Raw genomic sequence first — 19,021 nt, 5'->3', positions numbered from 1 at the left:
CTCACCCTGACCAATGTTAAATCTGGAGGAGTGGTAATCACGTGCATTTGGAACAATTCCATAAATATTTGTTGAGTGCTTATATGTATCCTGCTCTGGATATGCTCAGTCCTGCGTAGCTGAGGATGGATACAAAAAGAGTTTCCTTCAATATTACATCTCAAGTGCTGAGAGAGTGTATGGCACAGTGTATGTAAATTTGTTTGTTACATGAAAACCCTATTACATATAGCACACCTCATTTAACTGGGCTTCCGCTGCAATGAGTGCTCAGAGCAAGGAGTTGCTTTGTAAAGTATTTCAGGAAAAGTAGATACATTTGGCAAACATCATATTCTAACTCCTGGGGAGAAATGGCCTCATTACCCTGAGGCCAGAAGAACTTTAGAAAAGAAGAGAAAAAGCATATTGTACAGATAGAAACAGTCCTAAATGAATAATAGGGATTAAAAACTTTCTATAATGCCCACGTGAAAACAAAGAGACTCTAGTGAATACTTGAGCTCTTATAGGAGAAACATACTAAAATGGTTCAAACCCTATATCACTTAAGCCATAAATTCCAAGTTTGCTCTCTGTGAAACGCAACAGCTAAACAGAATGTCTAAATGCTGTTTGATTATTCACTGTCCAGTACATAACTTATATTAGGTTATATTTACATGTTCAAAGGGGAGAATAGATGCAATCATCGAGGAAACTGATTTGAAACAACATGATACAGCTCACAGAACCTAACTTTTGAGAGAAAGGAAGAGATGCAGCTTACTGTATTCTCAGATAGACATTAAAAGTTTTTTTTTCTAATTTTTTACCAGTACATCAAAAGGCTATGTCAAATCACATCAAATCAACCCAACAAATATTAATTATATAACAAATAGGATTGACTCTTAACTCTTGTCTTTTCTCCCATGAAATTGGTCCTCTGTATTGACAGGAGATCAGGATCTCTCTATAGGCAGATCTTAAAGCCACACTCAAGTGCCTTCCTATCCTGTTCTCTCTTGAACATTCTCTTCTTTTCCACGCCCTTGAAATTATCAACGGGAAGGGAATGGCAGTGTTCACACCTCCTCTAAGCTGGAATTTCTGTCAGCTGTAGGCTAGGCCCTAGTCTCTTCATCTATCTACCCTCCATTATGTGGGTACAAAGTCTTCAGGGAGATAAAATGTAACTCCTGCTAACAAAAAGAATTGAGGACCCTGATTTAAACAACTGAGAGCAATAAAGCTTCCTTAATAAATTCAATGTTGTTTACTGGGGCCAAAGATAAGTGAGTTAAGGACAAAGTGAATCTCCATGAACTTCAAGCTGTTAAGTGCCTTTAGGTTTATAACCCCCACCTCCCCACAAGTTGGTCAGCATACATACCTTATTGAGATTAGAACAAAGATTAATGACCTTGGTCTAAAGTCATTCTCAGCTTAGAGGTCTTAAAAGGAATATTTAATCAAAATTTACAACTGCAATCGGGAAAGAGTAATGACAAAAAATGCAGTTTGTCACCCAGGAACCTTCTTTAGGGGAGGTATAAGATGATTGGTGGACATACCCTTTCTGCTACGAATCTCACAGACTGCACACTGGTTCCATATAAGTTGTCATTGTACTGGCCAGCTTCTATAAACTTGTGCTCTTGGATATCTTTCTCCATTTGCTCTCTGGAAATGACAAAGTGATAGTCTCTGCCATCCACCTCATACTCGCGCTTCGGCCTCGTAGTATCTTTATAAAACAAAAATAATAAAATTAAGGTAATTTATATTCATAGACAGCCTGTACACCTCTTCTCTTCACCATACCCTCAACATAGATATACAAAAATATGTAATATGGAGGACCATTACATAGTAAGAGGTACCCGTTAGCCTTCCACTGTAAGCAACTACAAAACTTGACAAGGTGTAGGGAACAGCCATTGTCAGGCATCAGACAACAGGCAGCCCAGGGCTGTGACCTTAAGACTGGAGAAACACACGAGGGGAACTCTACCTTCACTCCACCTCCATTTCCAAGTGGACGGTCTAGAGGTTATTTAGTGCTAGGAGACTCTACAGTAGAACTGGGTATTTGGTTGAGAACATGGAAAGGCTACAATTTAACATTTTATTTTATATGTTTTTAGAGAGGGAGGCAGGGGGAGGGGCAGGTTCCATGTCTAGCAAGGAGCCCAATGTGGGGCTGGATCTCACAACCCTGAGATCATGAGGTGAGCCAACATTCAAGAGTCAGTTGCTTAAGTGACTGAGTGGAAGGGCTACAGTTTAGAAGGTTACTCTAGTTTTATTCTAGACCCACCTTCACAAAGTGTAAAACCAAGTCAGAACTGAAGAAGCTGATTTGCCAGTAAATTATTACCAGCCAGAACAAAAACATAATGTTCTATAAAGAAAGATAACCAAATCCAGGGTCTCAATAACGTACTGTCACAATGTCAGTACGCAATAAAAGATTATGGGACAAGCAAAACAGCAAGAAAATGTGTCATAAACAGGAGGAAAAAAAGGACAAACAGTAAAAATATATTCGGGGATTTGAAAGATGTGAAATGAGATCTTTACAGGTAAGGTGGGACTAGAAGTCATCAACTCTAACCATGGTTAGAGATGACTGAAGCTCTTAGTAAGAAGAGAAGAGAAAGCAATCCTATCAGTATAAATAAAAGATGTTAAAATATTTCCAATCTTTCACTCGATACTCTTTTCCTAGGAATCTATCTTAAAAAAATTATCAAAGCTTCAGATAAAGTTTTATCCTTAAAGATGTTCATTATATTAATTTATAAATTAAAAATAATAATTATCACATGATTAAATTATACTTCAATTATAATTCGTTAGAGTGAAAAGGAGAGACAACCCAAAATACCCATAAATGAGGAATGATTATGATGTAATAGTCATTTAAAATATTTACATAAAAATTGAAATAACGTTAAGCCAAAAAAATTCTATGTATCCAATATGTACCCAATCAGAGGAGAAAATGAAGAAAAGAAGGAATAGGTGAAAATCTAGGAAAATATTAACAATGATTTATCTCTGGATACTCTGAAAGTCTGTATATTTTTTATTTTCTCGCTGAACTTTCTTTTTAGCATTTTCCAGGTTTTGTACAATGAACATATATTGAGTATCATAAAATAGTGCTATTAATTAAAACAAAAGAAAAAGTTCAAGGTGGAGGGGAAAGTGGGAATGGCAATTAAGGACTGTCTGGGTTTTTTTCTTTCCAAAGTGGAGGAAAGCACTGGAGACTGCTATGAATGGAGAAGGGTTTGACTTGATCATTTCTGTCTGGAGTCTTTCTCAAGATAGGTTCTTCGGCAGGATCTCTTTCCAGAGTCCTTGCTGGGAACCGTTTCATGAGCTACAGCAATCACCCTAGTTCCCCTCTGTTTCTGTACTTGCACACATGTGATTCCTGCTATTCCTAGGTATTCTGGGTGACATCTGCAGTGCTGAATGTAGGAGACACCTGAAAGCATAAAGCTTCAAAAATATCCATTGAGAAAGAAGTATTTGTTGGGATAGATTTAAGAGCTCAATTGAAATTTCCTCGGAGTTGGGGGGTGTGTGTCTGTTTAAACACACACACACACACACACACACACACACACACACACCAGAAGCAGAAGGCCTCCACGCATTTTTGTGCGATGCCATGGGAGTAAGGGGTGAATAGGAAGGTGTGGTATGCATGGGAGGCAGAGCCGATAGACTCTTATGGGGCTACACTCAGTGGGACCAGGAGACTGGGTGATCGTCCATCAGGACAAGAGAGCAGATTAAAATCTGTGATGGCCTAGAGGATAGATGAAAGTTTTATACGCCTTCTTGTCTTCATCATCTCAAATCCCAGCACTGTCATCACCCATGGAAAAGGCTGTTTTGTTTTGGGATTGACATGTGGCCCTAAGTCATCTGAGATGATTTTTAATATGTGGCTTTGTCTCTGATCTCTCTTATTCTATGGGAAAAGATGCTTCAGTGGCATTTCAATCAATTTGTAAGAACATCCTGATGCCTATCAATAATTCTATGCTATTTTAAAGGCTATGAGTTACAGAGAAAGGATTCATCCTGCCTTCTGGGGGACCACAGTTAGTTTGGAGAAAATAGTATGCTCACTAAATAGAAAACAATACACAGCAGCACTGATGAAAGTGTTAAGCAGAGAAAATTAAATAAGATGCTCAGATTAAAAAAAAATGTTTGGGTAATAGGTAACTGATAGTTTTTGAATCACTGGAGAGACCATTGAGGAACAGAATTACACTTTATCATCTCAAAGGAGGGGAGCCTTTCTTCTAGCAAAAAGAGAAAGGATACTTACGAGGCACACAGGAGCCAAATTTGTCCGGGAATTCAGATATCAAGTCGTCATTGATCCGATCCTTCATGGGGCCCAGGATAATCACTGGCCGGGTATAGTTTACTGCAGAGAGGGAAGGGAAGATGCAAATGAGGGGAAAGACGTGGACAGGATTGCACAACTGCTCTGCCTAGGTGAGTCTTAAGGCGAATTACCAAACAGAACCAGTGAGGGTGTTACTTCATTGGTTGCCCATACAGTCCAGCAGGAGAAATTGATGTTCAACCCTCGGTATGTTGGCTGTGCCTACTTTCTGGAATTTACCAGTAGGAAAAAGCAACTGCAGTGTCTTTCAGTGAAAAGAAACGTTTGGAGGGGTTTTGCTTACTCTTAGGTTATGCCTACACAATGTCAAAACAACTGCTGAATTTAGTCAATTGAGTGGGAGAAAAAAGATTCCAAAGCAGCTATCTGGCCATTGTTTAGATAATGACTTTAAGAAGTAATTGTTAGTATAATGACACCTTATGTTTTTATAATTTCTTTTCCTTAGATCAAAATGCTCCCTATTCTCTGCTAGGGTTTTCCCAATTCCTTTGTAACAGGAAGGTAGAAGGAACTCTAAAATCCATTTGGTACAACTCTTCCTCCGATGCTTGAATCTCCTCTGAAATATCCTTGTCAATAGCCATTAGCCTCTGTATAAATGCCTCCCAGAGAAAGAAATGAAGCAGCCCAGAGGATGGCTTGTATTTTAGGACAGATCTGCTAGAAAACCTTTCTCAATACTGAGGTATCCGTCTCCCAGGAGATTTTATTCATTTGTCCTGTGCGTGGGGTTCTTTAATGATTTGCCGGTGCTCCTTCCACTCAGGACCACTCATCTGGAGGGCTACCCCTTTCTCCTGGGAGCTGACCCTGCCCATGCTTAGCAGGTAAGTTGTTCGTGCCAAAGACAGAGCAGAGTCTGGTCTGGGGACAGTGGGGTATAGCAGAGTTTATCCTCCTTAGTCCTTAACGGTGTCAGCTGATATGGCCTGGAAATCAGGAAACAGAGCATGCTGGGAAACTTACTTTCCTGCCTTGTGACAGGCTCATAAGAAAGAATGAAGTCTTCTTGCCCTCCTGAGAAGAGAAGAAAGGAAAATTACAGTGAACTAATAACCAGTCATATCCCACAGATCCCAGCTACAAGCCCTGCTCTGAAACACAGGAAACAGACACAGTTCAGGGTTCATTTTTCTTGCTCGCTCTCCTTGAGTCATTCCCCAAATCCCTCCATCCTCATAAAACTCTTTAGCACTATGATAGTATCAGGTTCTCGATGGTTATAACTGTAAGTCATGACGAGAGGCTAGCTACTTGCAATTCAGCAGGGCAGTGACCTATGAGACTGCCTTCTGTCTGACACTGAGAAGTGGAGCCCCTATTACTTACACTTAAAATGAAACCATTCAGTTCAAGGAGAGGGTCCATCCCATAGTTTGCTGCCACATCATTCCGAATTTCTGGACCTTTTATTTCATCTTCTATTTTATTCCCCAAAGAAGCACATTGTCCAAAAGCAAGTGTCTGCTTGGTTCATTTATGTTACAAAAACTTCATCAGCATATACCACAGGACACTGGAGATTTTATTCTAATGTTAACTCATCAGGAAAATGCTTGGTCAGTTCAAGAAGATAAAAAATTTGAGGAGGACCCTAAATCACTGATCAGAATTGCTGCTAAATCTAGCCTTCAAACTTTGGAAAGAGAACTGAGGAAGACAATGCAGTAAAAGTGTCAGCCCCTCCAGTGACATTTACTACAAGCCTGATTCACAGAGGGCCTCCAGTCAACAGATAAACATGGTAAGTTAATTGGTTTTAGGCAATTACTTTTTCAAACATCTCTTTTACCCAGCTCATGAACTGGGCACAAGATTAGCCTGATTCAGCTGGGAACTCAGAGGATCTACTCTTTCTTTGCATTAGGTCCAGGACTGACTGTGTTTTGGTAGGGAAATAGCTTAGGGGTATTGGAAAGGACTTCCTGTATGCTGTTCTACAGAGCAGTGTTATAGGAGGTAGTATTTCATGAAACCAAAGGTCAACACAACTTGTTGCTTTCTCTGCTCATCCCCCTTGAAAACCATTCCATCTGCCAATGTGCTCCTCCTTTAACAGGTAGTACCAGGAAAGGTGAGTTAATTTCATAAAAGGTGTTAATATTACAGACAGTTTTGATCATGAGAACGAATTTGGGGACATGAGGCAATATATGGATAAAGCTGTGAAGTACAGATGTCTTCCCCGGAGACCAGGTAGCTGGCATGGGGTAGGGTGAGTGTCTTACTTTTTCAAGTGTGAGAAATGGCCCCAGGCCCAAGTCACAACTCTCCTCACCCTTAACACAGGCTTACTCTGAGAATGGCCCTGCTAGGCTAAGCTACTTCCTCATGGCATAGAGAATGAGTCTTGATGTTCCTTCTCAGTGACATCTACTCATGGCTGCTCCAAGAATGTTCAGGGACTTTTCTTTCATCTGGGCAGGGGTTTAGTATGTGAGGAGTCGGATTCACAATTGGTTTTGGCTTTTTTTTTTAATTTGGGAAAATATATTTCCCTTTTAATAAACTAAACAGCTGAAATTTACAGAGTCTAGGCCAAAAAATAATGAAGATGACTGACGGCTAAGATCCAGTTATCTAAAGCCCGAGATATGTAGAGGTCATAGGAACTCAGAAGGTAAGCATGGAAATGGCTGGGGACAAAGTATAGCTTTAGGGGTAGAAACATGGCTGACTAGTACTGTAGTGTTTGACTAACTTCACAGGGAAACCTTTATGGACTGACTAAGAATCCTGAGCACAGGCTAACAAAGGTTTTAAACATCAGGAGACACTTATGCCTCTCTACTAGACTGGAGACTCCATAAAGGCGAGGACTGGCTTTCATTTACCATGGTGTCCCCAGTGCTTAACATAGAGAAATGTCTATGAATTTGCATTCTGATTTTAGTGGTAGGAAATGGGATGAGTAATGAGGCCAAAGATAGGTTTTCCTTTGTGTTTCTGTCTGTATGCTTTCACTTTGGGAAGTGTGGTTTTCTCTAAATAAATATAACACGTCATGTTCCCATAGGAATCTTTTTCCAATGTCCTTACAAATCATTCTGATGGGCTATTCTAAAGGCAAACCTTAAATAAGATATTTGGTGACAGTATGCTTCATTTGTGAGTCAGAAAACTAGGACAAAGCAACATAGCTTTGGTTAACTTTGTTGGAGAGTTCTGTAGTTCTTTTGTTTATCCATTGCTTTTGGGTTTACTTTCTAACTTAGAAAAGGCACTGGTTCTTGTTCAGAGCAGGAAGACTGGCAGATCGCAGTGGCAGCATCCTTATGTCAAGGCCCACCCCACTTCTCTAAAGACCCTGTGACAGTCAGGTACTGTGTTAGGGGTATCTGACCCGCAGGGGAGCTGTGGTGGATGGGATTATATCATAGCTGTGATCTCAGCACCTTAAGCCAATTTTTACTTTCAAGTTCGGGAATGAAATGCCCTATGGGTAAAGTGAAGGAGACTAAGAGGAGGAGGGAAAAAAAGCCACAGCAAGAAGGAAAGATAATTCATGTCTGTATGGCTGTAAAGGGCTTTCACATCCATTGCTTTCTGTTTCTCATAGTCATTTCTGTTGAGGTAGGTGCTCTGATGATCCCCACTTTACAGATGAAGGAGCTGAGGCTAAGAGGTGTTAATGGGGCTTGTTTTCTCAGTCAGGAAGTAGTGGAGTCAAGATTTAAAACCACGTCTTTTTTGACTCCTTGCTGAGTAGATGGCAAGAGATGGAGAATTTTCTGATGGGGTTGGGATGTAGGGGCAGACCTTACCAATGAACAAAGAATGGGTGGCAGAGATAGGAGCTGAACCCAGGGCCGAGTCATTGGGAGGCCAGAAGGGGCTCCATCTGTAAGCACCTACTGTTTTTTTTTTTTTTTTGTGGTTTTTTTTTTTTTTTAATGCTGCTGTGTCATCTCCATACAAGAGTCATCCTTCGTAGTTTTTCTATTTTTTGCTCAGGAGGTGTTGGCACTTAGAAATAACAGCTGACAAAAAGGTACAAATTATTGCTTGGTCTTGTTTTGGCAAGTGCATGGCTGGAAGTGGGAGAGCAGCACAGTGCTGGGTGCAGACAGCTGCAGCTGTGGGAGAGTTAGCAGAAGCCTCTGCCAACAGTCTCCACGAGACCCTGTCTGAACTGGAAGCAAGTCACAATAGGGAGGATTCAGAGGAAGACCCCCATACGTTCAGATGATAGAGAAAAGCAACTTGGTGTTCTTTAGGAATTTTTGGAAACTAGAAAAGAGAGAGAAGGGAAGGGAAGCCCAGGGCAGTACATTTAATGTTCTAAATGTATTGTTCAGTGCCTGCATTGGGTGATGGGTGATTCTTAAGAAGAAATTAGGTTCTTACAGGCACAGAATGTTAGCTCTAAGAAAGGGCTTGGAGATCATGGTGTTCATAGATGGTGAATTTGTAGCACGTGGTGTCAATCCCCCATTCTATGCCGTTGGTGGGCACCACAGATTGATCACTGCCTACATTACAGCTGGGCCTCAATCCGGCCTCCATACTCTCCAAAACAATTCTTCTGGCAGCTATTACCCACTGGTCAGAGCTGGGATCTTGGTTCAGATCTGCTTGCCATCTGTGCTCTCACTCAATCTACTCAATTTACATAGGAGAGGCCTGAGGTTCAAGGTCACATAGTGAATTAGTGTTTCACTGTCTCCATAGGATGTTCAGAAGATTAAATCAGTTAATGTACATACAACTCTTAAAACCAGGCTTAGTGCACAGTTAAGGCTATATAAATATTTCTGCTTGTATTGATTTGATAGGTGGTATGGAATAGTTGAAAAGTACTGGATAAAACATGAGGAGGCTGGCATTACAAACTGTCTGGAAGAGTGACAATGTAGGGAATTCAGAAGCAAAATATCTCGATTAATCTGGCAGAGTGCCACCATATAGTGCAGCCTCTTGGAGCTTCAGCTTCCTCATCTGTAAAATGGAGTATTAACATGAGACATATCTCAGTTTTGTTGCAGAAACCAAGTAAGAAAATAGATAATGAAAAATTGCTTTATAAAGGCTAGAGAACTCGAGAAAATACAAGGGCCATCCTTGAAGACAGTGAAGAAAGGAGAAGAATATGGGCATTACTTTGACAAATTCCAATGGAAAAGTTTTGGGTCTCCTCTTATCAGCACTCAATTCCACTCAGATCGTTCCTTCAAGGTTCATGTTTTGAAACTCTTACTTAACTGATGAACACCAACAGCTTAGAAAGATAATCATCAGTTCCCCATACCCATCATGATATAAAGAACTCTGTGAGTTTTGAGGAAGGAAGGTCTAGCTGCAGAGATTTGCAGTCTCCATTATATCTATACGGTTTATTACTGTGTCCTAATACAAGGACATCTGAAAGCTAAGATACAAAAACACAAATACAAGCCTGCACTGTACTACTTTGTTGACAGAGAGAACTCTGGAATTAGTCCATAATTAAGATAGTTTTGAGGGGGTATTTTGCATAATTATACAATATGCACTGTAATTAACTGCATTTTAGCTAGTGCTCGATGTAGTTGGACTTTGAAAAATTCTATTTCATAATCTTGAGATGGTGCAGGAAAGGTATGAGATGTTTATTAGAAATTGAGGTTTGTGTAAGTGTGTGTGTGTGTGTGTGTGTATCTCAGGAAATGTATAAAGCTTTCAGTTAAGTTTGTCACAACACATAATTTAAGGATGCAATGTGAATTGTGCCTCTAGAGCTATGTATGAGACATAGTGGTCTGGGACTTTGTTTCTAACCACTGACCATTTTTTAAAGCATTGTGTCCCAGAGTAGACATGGAATGGTTCTAAGAGTAAAAAATAACACCTGGCATCAGTGGGAAAGGGTCTTTTTAGTCTTTGTTTATACTGCTTTTCATAAAACATAGAAGTTTGTCATAATTACAGCAAAACTCAGGAATTCAATAGAAAAATGCAGCCTCTGTTGATTTCAAAATGGCAATTTTCTGGAAACCATGTCTGTTCCAAGTCTCTGGGCCTTTTTTCATGCCACTGCCCTGCCTGGAAAGTTTCTTCCTCAACCTATCTAGCTGGCACATGCCTCATCTTTCCGAAGCTCAGCTCAAAAGGCTTTGAAATCATCTTTGAAATCATCTCTGAAGCCTCTACTATTCTTGAACCAGACTTTTACTGTAGAAACTGCTACACATGGTGCATTTTTGTTTTTGTTTATTGGTATCTCTCCCCACTATGTGTGTGCTGAGTTCTAGAGTTGGTTGAGATTCATACTGGGTCTCATGGTGCCTTTGAAGAGAGCATGGTATATGGTACATGCTGAACGAATAAAGAAACACTCCTCTATAATTCCTTGTATTTCCATCCTGGGGAAAGAAATACCATTTTTTTCCCTCTAAGCTATGACAAAGGCTGTTTTCACTTTCATTCATTTATAAAGAAAGCAATCCGAGTGGCTGATCGGTAACCTCAGATGAGACCCAAACCAATGCTGATTACTGGCTCCACATTTGCTCTCATAATGTCATGGAGTCCAGTTTCAATTCTTCTCTCTTCTCATAGATAATTCAGGCTGCTTGCCAGTGGTTCCTTTATTCACTCAGTAAGTATTTGTGTGCACCCACCACTTGGTAATGAAGAGTTATTAATGTCATCTTAAAACACCTCTACCAAAAACCCTGTAAGCAGCTGAAAGCCTTGGCCCAGTTTTTCTAACTTAATGATTCTGGGAAGAACATTCCTACCCATGAAAGATAAAAGAGGGGCCACTAAAAAGGATTTCCAAGGAAAAGGTAGTTTTTGTATATGCATTCCATAAAAAGGAACGAAAGAACATGGTCTGATGTTTCCCCTTTCTGTACCTGTGTCTGCAGGATAGAAACACAACACTTAAACCTGGATATTAAAGAAACTAGGGCCATTGGTCCCATGAAACCCAACAAACAAGTTCTATTTTTCCTTATACTAAGTTGAGGGTACCTCACGTGTCAGGAAGGCAATCTTTGGTCACTTCTTCTTGGCCTGGTGTCTCTGTTTTAAAATTAAATGAAGGGAAGGGGAGGCAGGTGTTTCGCCAAGTTGAGATAACCATAAAATTATAAGAGTGAAGAATGTGAAAATGTGAAGGATCATGTTGAGAATAAGAACCCTTTGATTCCTGTCACCAAGAAGACTTGTTGTCATTCTGTTAAGGAAGAATGACAGGTGCTTCTCATATTATTTGACTGGTGCTTTGATAGGTCCTTCTCATATTATTTGATTGATCAAGGGTATCTCATCACTTTTTTTTTTTCCATTTCATTCTGCACTATGTTTCATCTTCCTCCTCTGGCCCCTACCTCCATCTGCCACCTTTCCTCTTTTGCGCTTTTTTTTCTATTTGCTACCAATCTGATTCTATGAAGCCTTTCTCAAAATCCACATTGAATTTGTCATATTCCAAGAATACCAGTTGGCACTCTACCACAAAAAAGGCATGGTATTTTAAAATACCATGCTGTAATGGAAGAACAAAAACAGAAACTCTTTTAGTTTTCAATTAATATGCTATTCAAGGGGGGAAAAATCCCAACCAATTTCTGTCATGGTGGCTGTGGGTCAATTGTATTGGGCCTGAACTTTTCTAATATCCCCAGTAATCACTTTTTGAGTAGCCCATTTCACTAAGTAGGACAAATAAATGTTATAGAAGCTGTAAGGATCCCCATGGTAATATGTACCTACGGTAGTCACCAAAACCCAGTAAGTAGGTGGTAAGAAACCACAAGAATGCATCCAAGGGATGTGCTTGGTGAATATTTTTATACACTAAGCAAATGGCTTGAGGTGACCAAACAAAGATAAAGACCAGGAATAATTTTTAGTTACCTACCTTTACAGAAAGTTAAGCTTTCTGAGCCAAGATTTGTTCACTTAAAAAAAAAAAAGTGAGTTCCTTCACCATTAGAGGATGAAACTTTTTCATCACTTCCCAACCATCAGAAATATAAAGTTAGATATATCATAGTATCTGCCTTAGAATATTAATCAAGGAGAGAAGAGATATAAAAGTTTACACTCCATTTAAAAGGAACACCGTAATTTTGCAAGATTTCTCTTGGAAAGGGAAGCTGGCAACAGAAAGAAAAAGGCAAAATGAGAAGGAAAATAAAATCATGATGACTTTTCAACCACCCTGCAGGGAGTTTTAATTATTTTAGGGGGCAGAATGTCCAAGTCCGCCATATTGAACTCCCCCCATCCCCCTTCTCTGGGAGAACTGCATCAGGAGGCCACAGCCGACTGAGGTTGGGACTGTTTCTGGTTATCAGCAAGCCTGCTACTGCTTGCACACATCACAAAAGAATCCACAGACGGCTCTAGTGCCTTTTGTATCTTTCCACATCACACGACGGTTTCATTTCAAGCCATTTGCTTTGGATGAAGATGATAAAGGGCAGCGATTAAAACACAACAAGAGCAAAAATCGGAAATGACCACCACAGGCAATGGAGCAATCGCAAAGAAAAGAACCACAAACCAAAGCAGTAACTTACGGTAGCTACTTTCGCTATCGCTGGCATTAGAAGAAACATGTTCTGCAAGAACAGCACAGCAAATTAAAGAAATACCAAGCACTGGAGAGCAGCCAGAACGTGAAGGAGTAACACTCATGCAAGGCTACTACAAGTGTAAGCAGGGGGCACGGGAAAGGCTGCAGAAGAGGTGGCATTAAGAAAACTCAGATAAGATACAAAAGATGAAAACTTTATCTCCATGTTACAGGAAGCTACTACTTGATTGCTAGGCCTTCTTTTTAGCAAACAGGAAAGTACCTTTAGTTACAAAAAAAAATAGAGAATGTCAATCTAACCACTTTTTTTTTTGCATACTTTTTACCCTGTTCATATGGGCCTGATTTTCCAGTTTCATGTGACAAGGGTCCATCTGTCTCAGCTGGATGTTTCCTGAAGCTTCTGGTGTGTAGGCACTGTTTGCTTACAAGCTTTTTGTTTCTCTGTGTTAGCCTGTAGGTATTCTGCGGAAATACTGCATTTCAGATTGCCAGGTGGTCCCTGGGACCCCGTGAAATTTATTTCTACGTAAATACTTCTTAAACGAATTCTCAGGATGAAAAGGGACGGTTGAAGACTTTTCCTGCTTCAGTGAGTGAGGAGAAAATCTTGGAGGAAGAAACGTGTCACTGAAAAATAGTTTATGAATCAGTTCAATATTTTCTGATTTTATTTTGAGATTCTTGCTTGGATAGCTATTAGGTTCTGGAGGAATGAAACATGCAGGGGGTAAATGGTCTGATACCAGGCACAGGTCCTGGCATGAAGCATGCTTTTAATTCTTGTGGAATAACTGGCTTGTACAGTGATATTTCACATTGTTTTTTTTTTTTCATAAAAAATACAGTTTAGCTAACATAATAGGGATGTGTATGTCAGAATTAGAGCTTTTATTTCCAAAAATCATTTCATTTGTACTCTGTATTAAGTTATAGATGATAAATTTGTTAACGTATCAAGTCCTTTGAATATCAGGTTAATTAAATGAGGAATATATGACTGATTTCTGAAGCTCATTAGCAGTAACTTCAGGCTTTTATAAAGTGACAACTGTACATTTTTAGAAAAAGGAAAAGAATATAGAACATTATTCTCTCTCTAATAGTAAAAAAGTGCTTTAAAATGTATTTGATATTATAGATTCTCACCAATTGGCTGCAGTAGTCTTTTTTTTTTTTTAGCTTTATTGTGGTGTAATTGACAAATACATTATACTTTTAAAGTGAACAATGTGATGATGCGATGCACGTATATGTTGTGGAAGGATTCTCACAATTGAGTTAATGCATCCTGGAAGGATTAGTTTTAGAGAAAAGCAAAACATGGGTTAAAATCACACAATCGTTTCTCTTTGTGTTGGTAATTTAGGCACACACTTTACAGGAGCAAAGGGACACTAGGGAAAGATGTGCGAATGACTCAGGGCAAGTTTGTTTTCTGTTGTTGAAAAAAAGACAAGGTACACACCCAACGATGGTCTGTCTTCATAGACATGATTCTCTTAAGTACCTTGAATTGGAGATGACAGGGGCTTTTTGTTTTGTTTTTGTTTTGTTACTTTTAAAATAACTGAGAATGAAGCTTTGCTATCTATGCAGTGTTTTACTTAACTAATCTCTCTTAGTATCAAGATATTGTATAACAGAATTTTTCCATTTTGTAGGTAAAGAGAAATTGAAAACATGTTCCAGTGAAAGTTCAAATGATGGTTAACAATAGCGTTAATTGGCAAATAACTTTGCCTAGTGAAATCTGTTCAGTATTTAAAAAGCAAAACAAACATTTGCACATTCTGGATTTAAAAGGTCATCACTCATATTTTTGATATTCTAATAGCAACTACTTTTCAGTGATGTTCATTTATTCACAATATATATATTAAAATGCTTCTCCTCCGCACCCCGCCCCCACTGAAAATCTAGAAACTGGTGGTACTTGATGCTATCCAGATAATGTTGAAATCGATATTTGAACTTCAGCCACTAATTCAAGAAAAATTTCGTGACATATTCCATAGAGAGACTCAAAGATAAAGTTTTCATCTTTAAAAAGATCAGTAGTTACTCTTGATCAGATTTTGTTTTCTATATCTATCTATATCCAAAAAAAAGTCCAAATTAACAATCTGAAGGATGAAGCATATCATTACACAGGGTTAAGAAACAGCTCTTGAAAACAAAGTCCAGCTCAATGCTCTTTTGTTTTATACAAATGAAATGAACAGCTTCTAAAAATATTGCCCATAGCTATTAAATTAAAACAAAACAAAATAAATAAAAAAATGAGCATGTGATACAGTTGCAAAAGACACAAAACTTTTCTTATGTCATTGGTGCCTACACAGTGGAGTTAGTATTAAAGAAAGAAAAATCATAGCATAGTATATTAACACAGGATTATTAATTTTTATTGCTCAGTGCAATGAGACACAGACTAAAGGCATTAATAACTAGAAAATTTAAAGGTTTAATATACTTTATTTTGCAGTCTATACTATAAAACGAAGACCTGAATATGTAATGCAGCTAATAAATGACTGATAGAAAAACATATTAATACATATCTAAAACTTTATCATACAAACGTTTCAAGCAGGATCACTGCAAGTCAGAAAAAAAAAATCAATCATAGTTAATAACAAAGAATTATCCATGAAAGATCAAATAGCTTAATGGTTATTTTTTGAGAAGGCATGTTCCCTTTGACCATAAAATAGCTCCTTTACTACTAGCAAAGTATGACCCAATTATGGAAGTTGGCAAGTTCATTAAATATTTCTGGCTACCAAGGCAAAAGAAAGGACGTAAAGTACATTTCTGCTTTCTTGTTCTAGAACATTTAGCTCACCCTTTCTTTCAACATGGCTTCTTGCTCTCTGGGAGGTGTTAGGCTGCAGAGCAAGAGATGCCATGGTTGGCATCATGACCATGTTGGCCACATCACATGGTCAGAAAGGGACGGTGTGAACTGCAACAGAAGTTACAGTGCCTGACACACTTTGCTTTTAAATGCTGACATGCAGAACAAAACGGCTGAAATTACTCTGTAGGAGCATTCACAGCTAGGTAACATAAAACTCGTATCTTGTGCATGCTAGGAGTGAAAGGCCCTCAAGAAAAGGAACAAAAGCCAAACTCAAAAGGAAAGGAAAAGAAAAGAAAAGTTACAGTGACCATTCCTGGGAACTTACTCAGAGTCTTTGTTCCATAACCGTCGTCACCTAATCCGGGGATGTCCTGCATGGAAGTCCCCAGAGAGAGCAATGAGAGAGGAAGAACAGCCACGGAAGAGGAAGGAAGAAGTCAGTGGAGTTGAAATGGATACTACCATGACAGACCGTGTTGCCTAAGCAATCTGGATCCCACTCTTTCTTCTTTTGAAACAACTTTAACCCCAAACTCCCTGGGCTGAGACTCAAAGATTTGTAAAGCAACTTAAAAGATGGAGAGTTAAAAAAAAAAAATCAGAAGATTGTTACAACAAAAGAGGAAGAGTCACCAAATGCCATTTTTGCCCACTGTTAAAGTTGCCACAGAAATGTACCACTCAGAACAATGCTCCACTCCCAAGTTTCAAGACAAATTCTTAGATTTAGTATCCACCAAAAATACAAGCTCACTGCTCAGTGAGTGCTTAACATTTGCTGGGAGGGAAAGTGTAAACACAGGGCTTGTAAATCAATACAGAGAATTTAATCGCTCAATGAGCTAGAATTCAAAAACATACACGTGGCAATGGAATCCAATATTTCTGTTCAGAAAAGAATTTGTCTCAAGCCCTCGAGAGCTGTATGACAGAAAAGGCAAACCAGACCCAGCCCTGGTCACAGAAAGATGCTGACTGGAAGCAAAGTCCCAGCTTCCTGAAGTCCCTCTCCAATGCATTCTGCAAAGAAAAGCCACATCAAGGGAAGGATCCAGACTGCAGCCAAACACTGGTCACAGTAGTAAGCCCTGACCTGCCTGCCTACCATGTTTGTTTGCCTAGGCGTGTGGCGTGGGGAAGCCTACATCATGCGTGTTGCCCGTGAAGAATTTTTTTCTCTTGTGTTGCATGTGACATTCTCTTCGAGAATCTACTTACGTTCAGGATCACTGGTTTCCTGCTCACTCTGCTCCTTGTTCTTGTAGAATGGGAATTTTCGTGAAAAGATGAAGCTCTTTTTACGCTTGTCATTGAATGACTGTGAAGGAGAAAAGGCATGGGGCAAAAACAGGGGACGTCTAATTGTTGTCACACTCATGCTGACAAAACAACTAGTTTGTAAAAGCAGAGAGAGCTGTAGTGACGCAAGTGGATAGTCTAAAGAGGTGCCAGAGGCTCCCTGAAGGCAGATTTTATTTTCGAGGAGTGTAAATTCTGGATGATGACACCTTGGAAAAAGTGCCTCTTAATGAAAAGACTGGTTGCAGGTAAATGACGATGGAGGAAGAGTCTTAAATTGGAAGCCAAAGAGCCAGAGCCTCTGTCCTGGCTCTACAACTTGCTAGTCCATCGCCTAAGACAGCTAACTGAATCTCTCTGAATCTCACTATCTTCTTCATCTGCATAATGGAGGATAATGATAGCAGCTCTTAGGATGTGAGACTGAAGTGAGGCAGGATAAGCATAACATGCTATACAGATGTCATCTTTATCATCAGGTAGAGAAGACTGTCTTAGAGATACTAGACACATCGGTGCCTGGATGTCATTTTAGTAAGTTGAATGTGAGTTACTTCGGCTTGGGTTTAATTGAAAACACACAGAGAAGTGTGTAGATTTATGATATATGATATTTATAGTATCACACACAGATCTACGATAATTATTTATTCAAAAGAGGTTTTAAAGACATATGAGCCCCACCCCCTCATCCTGGAACAGGGGACCAGAGGCACAGACAGACGGAGTCCCTTGCTAATATCACAGGTAGTTGGTGATAGCTAGGACACTGTCAACCCAAATCTGATAGTTAAAAGATACTAACTTGATATTCACTCGAACAAGGGAGAAGTAATGGTTACTCGTCTATATTCTGACATGATAAAAAATACTATAAGAAGGACTGTCCTTAAAAATGTAAACCACTTCATGAGGTTAAATGAGGCTGAATTAAAGGTAATACAGATATGCATAAGATAAGATATATATTAGAACTTATTCATTTGCTTGCCTAGAAGACTCCTTAAGAAAATTTCATTTATTCTCACTGTTGCTGTTATGTAAATGCTTTGTGGGGTTTTTCTTTGGGAAATGTGTTCACAGTCATTTTATAAGCTATAGGCTCTGCAAGTCTTAGTAATTTCATATTCACTTATCATTTAAAAAATATGTTTCACCAGCTTGATTACCATATTTATTTGACTGGCTCTGAGAGTCACTCTCCAAAGAGCAAGATTTCTTACCATGTAGGTATTAAAATGAATGTGCCGAAGACTCTGAAGGTAATTTGACAAGGGGTATTCCAAAATAGTCTTAGCAATGGCAGCTGGTAGGAATAAATGTAAGGCCAGCAGGGTGACTACTTGGAAGGAAAAGCACTGTTTGGATATATATAATTTATCCATTGGGTGGGAGTCAGTGGCATGCCCTTATGGGTTTGAAGCTTGACTAAATAGTGTAAATAACTTAGTTTCTTCATATACTCATGTGCTTCTGTATCAGATATCCATTTTGGAGGTCATGTTTATTTAGGAAACATTAAAGTGCTAAAATGTTGGTGCTGTCATTCAGTAATTTATTACTTTTTTGGGTGCTAGGAACTTCACCAAAATCAGTGGAGCTTAATTTTTATGTCACATTAAGAAGGTTTTAAGAATAACAATAAGTCAAATATTTAATAATTTTTGAAATTAGGGAACATATTTTATATGTAACATGTCAAGTATTAGATATACATTCTCACGGTAAAAAGAAGTACTATTTCAGAATTTATTACTCTGCTGACAGCACTTATGCTCAATATAGTTTTGTCAGAACTTGTCATTGAGGATTGTGTCCAAGGACAAGGCTGCGAACTGCCCCCTAAATTTTCCCAGCTAAAAAATGGTAATTCCTTAAAGGAACATTAAATATTCTTGCATCA

General features: G+C 39.0%; 1 protein-coding gene across 15 annotated transcripts in view; it reads right to left on the bottom strand.

Annotated features, from left to right (window-relative positions):
• Positions 1–19,021, bottom strand: part of DLG2 (discs large MAGUK scaffold protein 2) — a 1,327,559-nt gene that overhangs the window by 9,053 nt on the left and 1,299,485 nt on the right. For 10 of the 15 annotated variants that reach the window (XM_057316878.1, XM_044390941.3, XM_044390943.3 and 7 more), the window contains 4 exons: positions 17,038–17,137; positions 5,393–5,443; positions 4,340–4,441; positions 1,557–1,729 (listed from right to left, as the gene is read on the bottom strand). In XM_057316878.1, the coding sequence (XP_057172861.1) occupies positions 1,557–1,729; positions 4,340–4,441; positions 5,393–5,443; positions 17,038–17,137 (426 nt within the window). Of the gene's footprint in view, positions 1–1,556; positions 1,730–4,339; positions 4,442–5,392; positions 5,444–12,936; positions 12,979–16,144; positions 16,191–17,037; positions 17,138–19,021 lie in introns of all 15 variants that reach the window. The other 5 variants (XM_048217415.2, XM_044390951.3, XM_044390948.3 and 2 more) reach the window with 2 other exon arrangements.

This window comes from Ursus arctos, unplaced genomic scaffold (genome assembly GCF_023065955.2).
Source record: "Ursus arctos isolate Adak ecotype North America unplaced genomic scaffold, UrsArc2.0 scaffold_22, whole genome shotgun sequence".
Taxonomy (NCBI): Eukaryota; Metazoa; Chordata; class Mammalia; order Carnivora; family Ursidae; genus Ursus; species Ursus arctos.
This window is presented reverse-complemented; position numbering and strand designations above follow the sequence as displayed.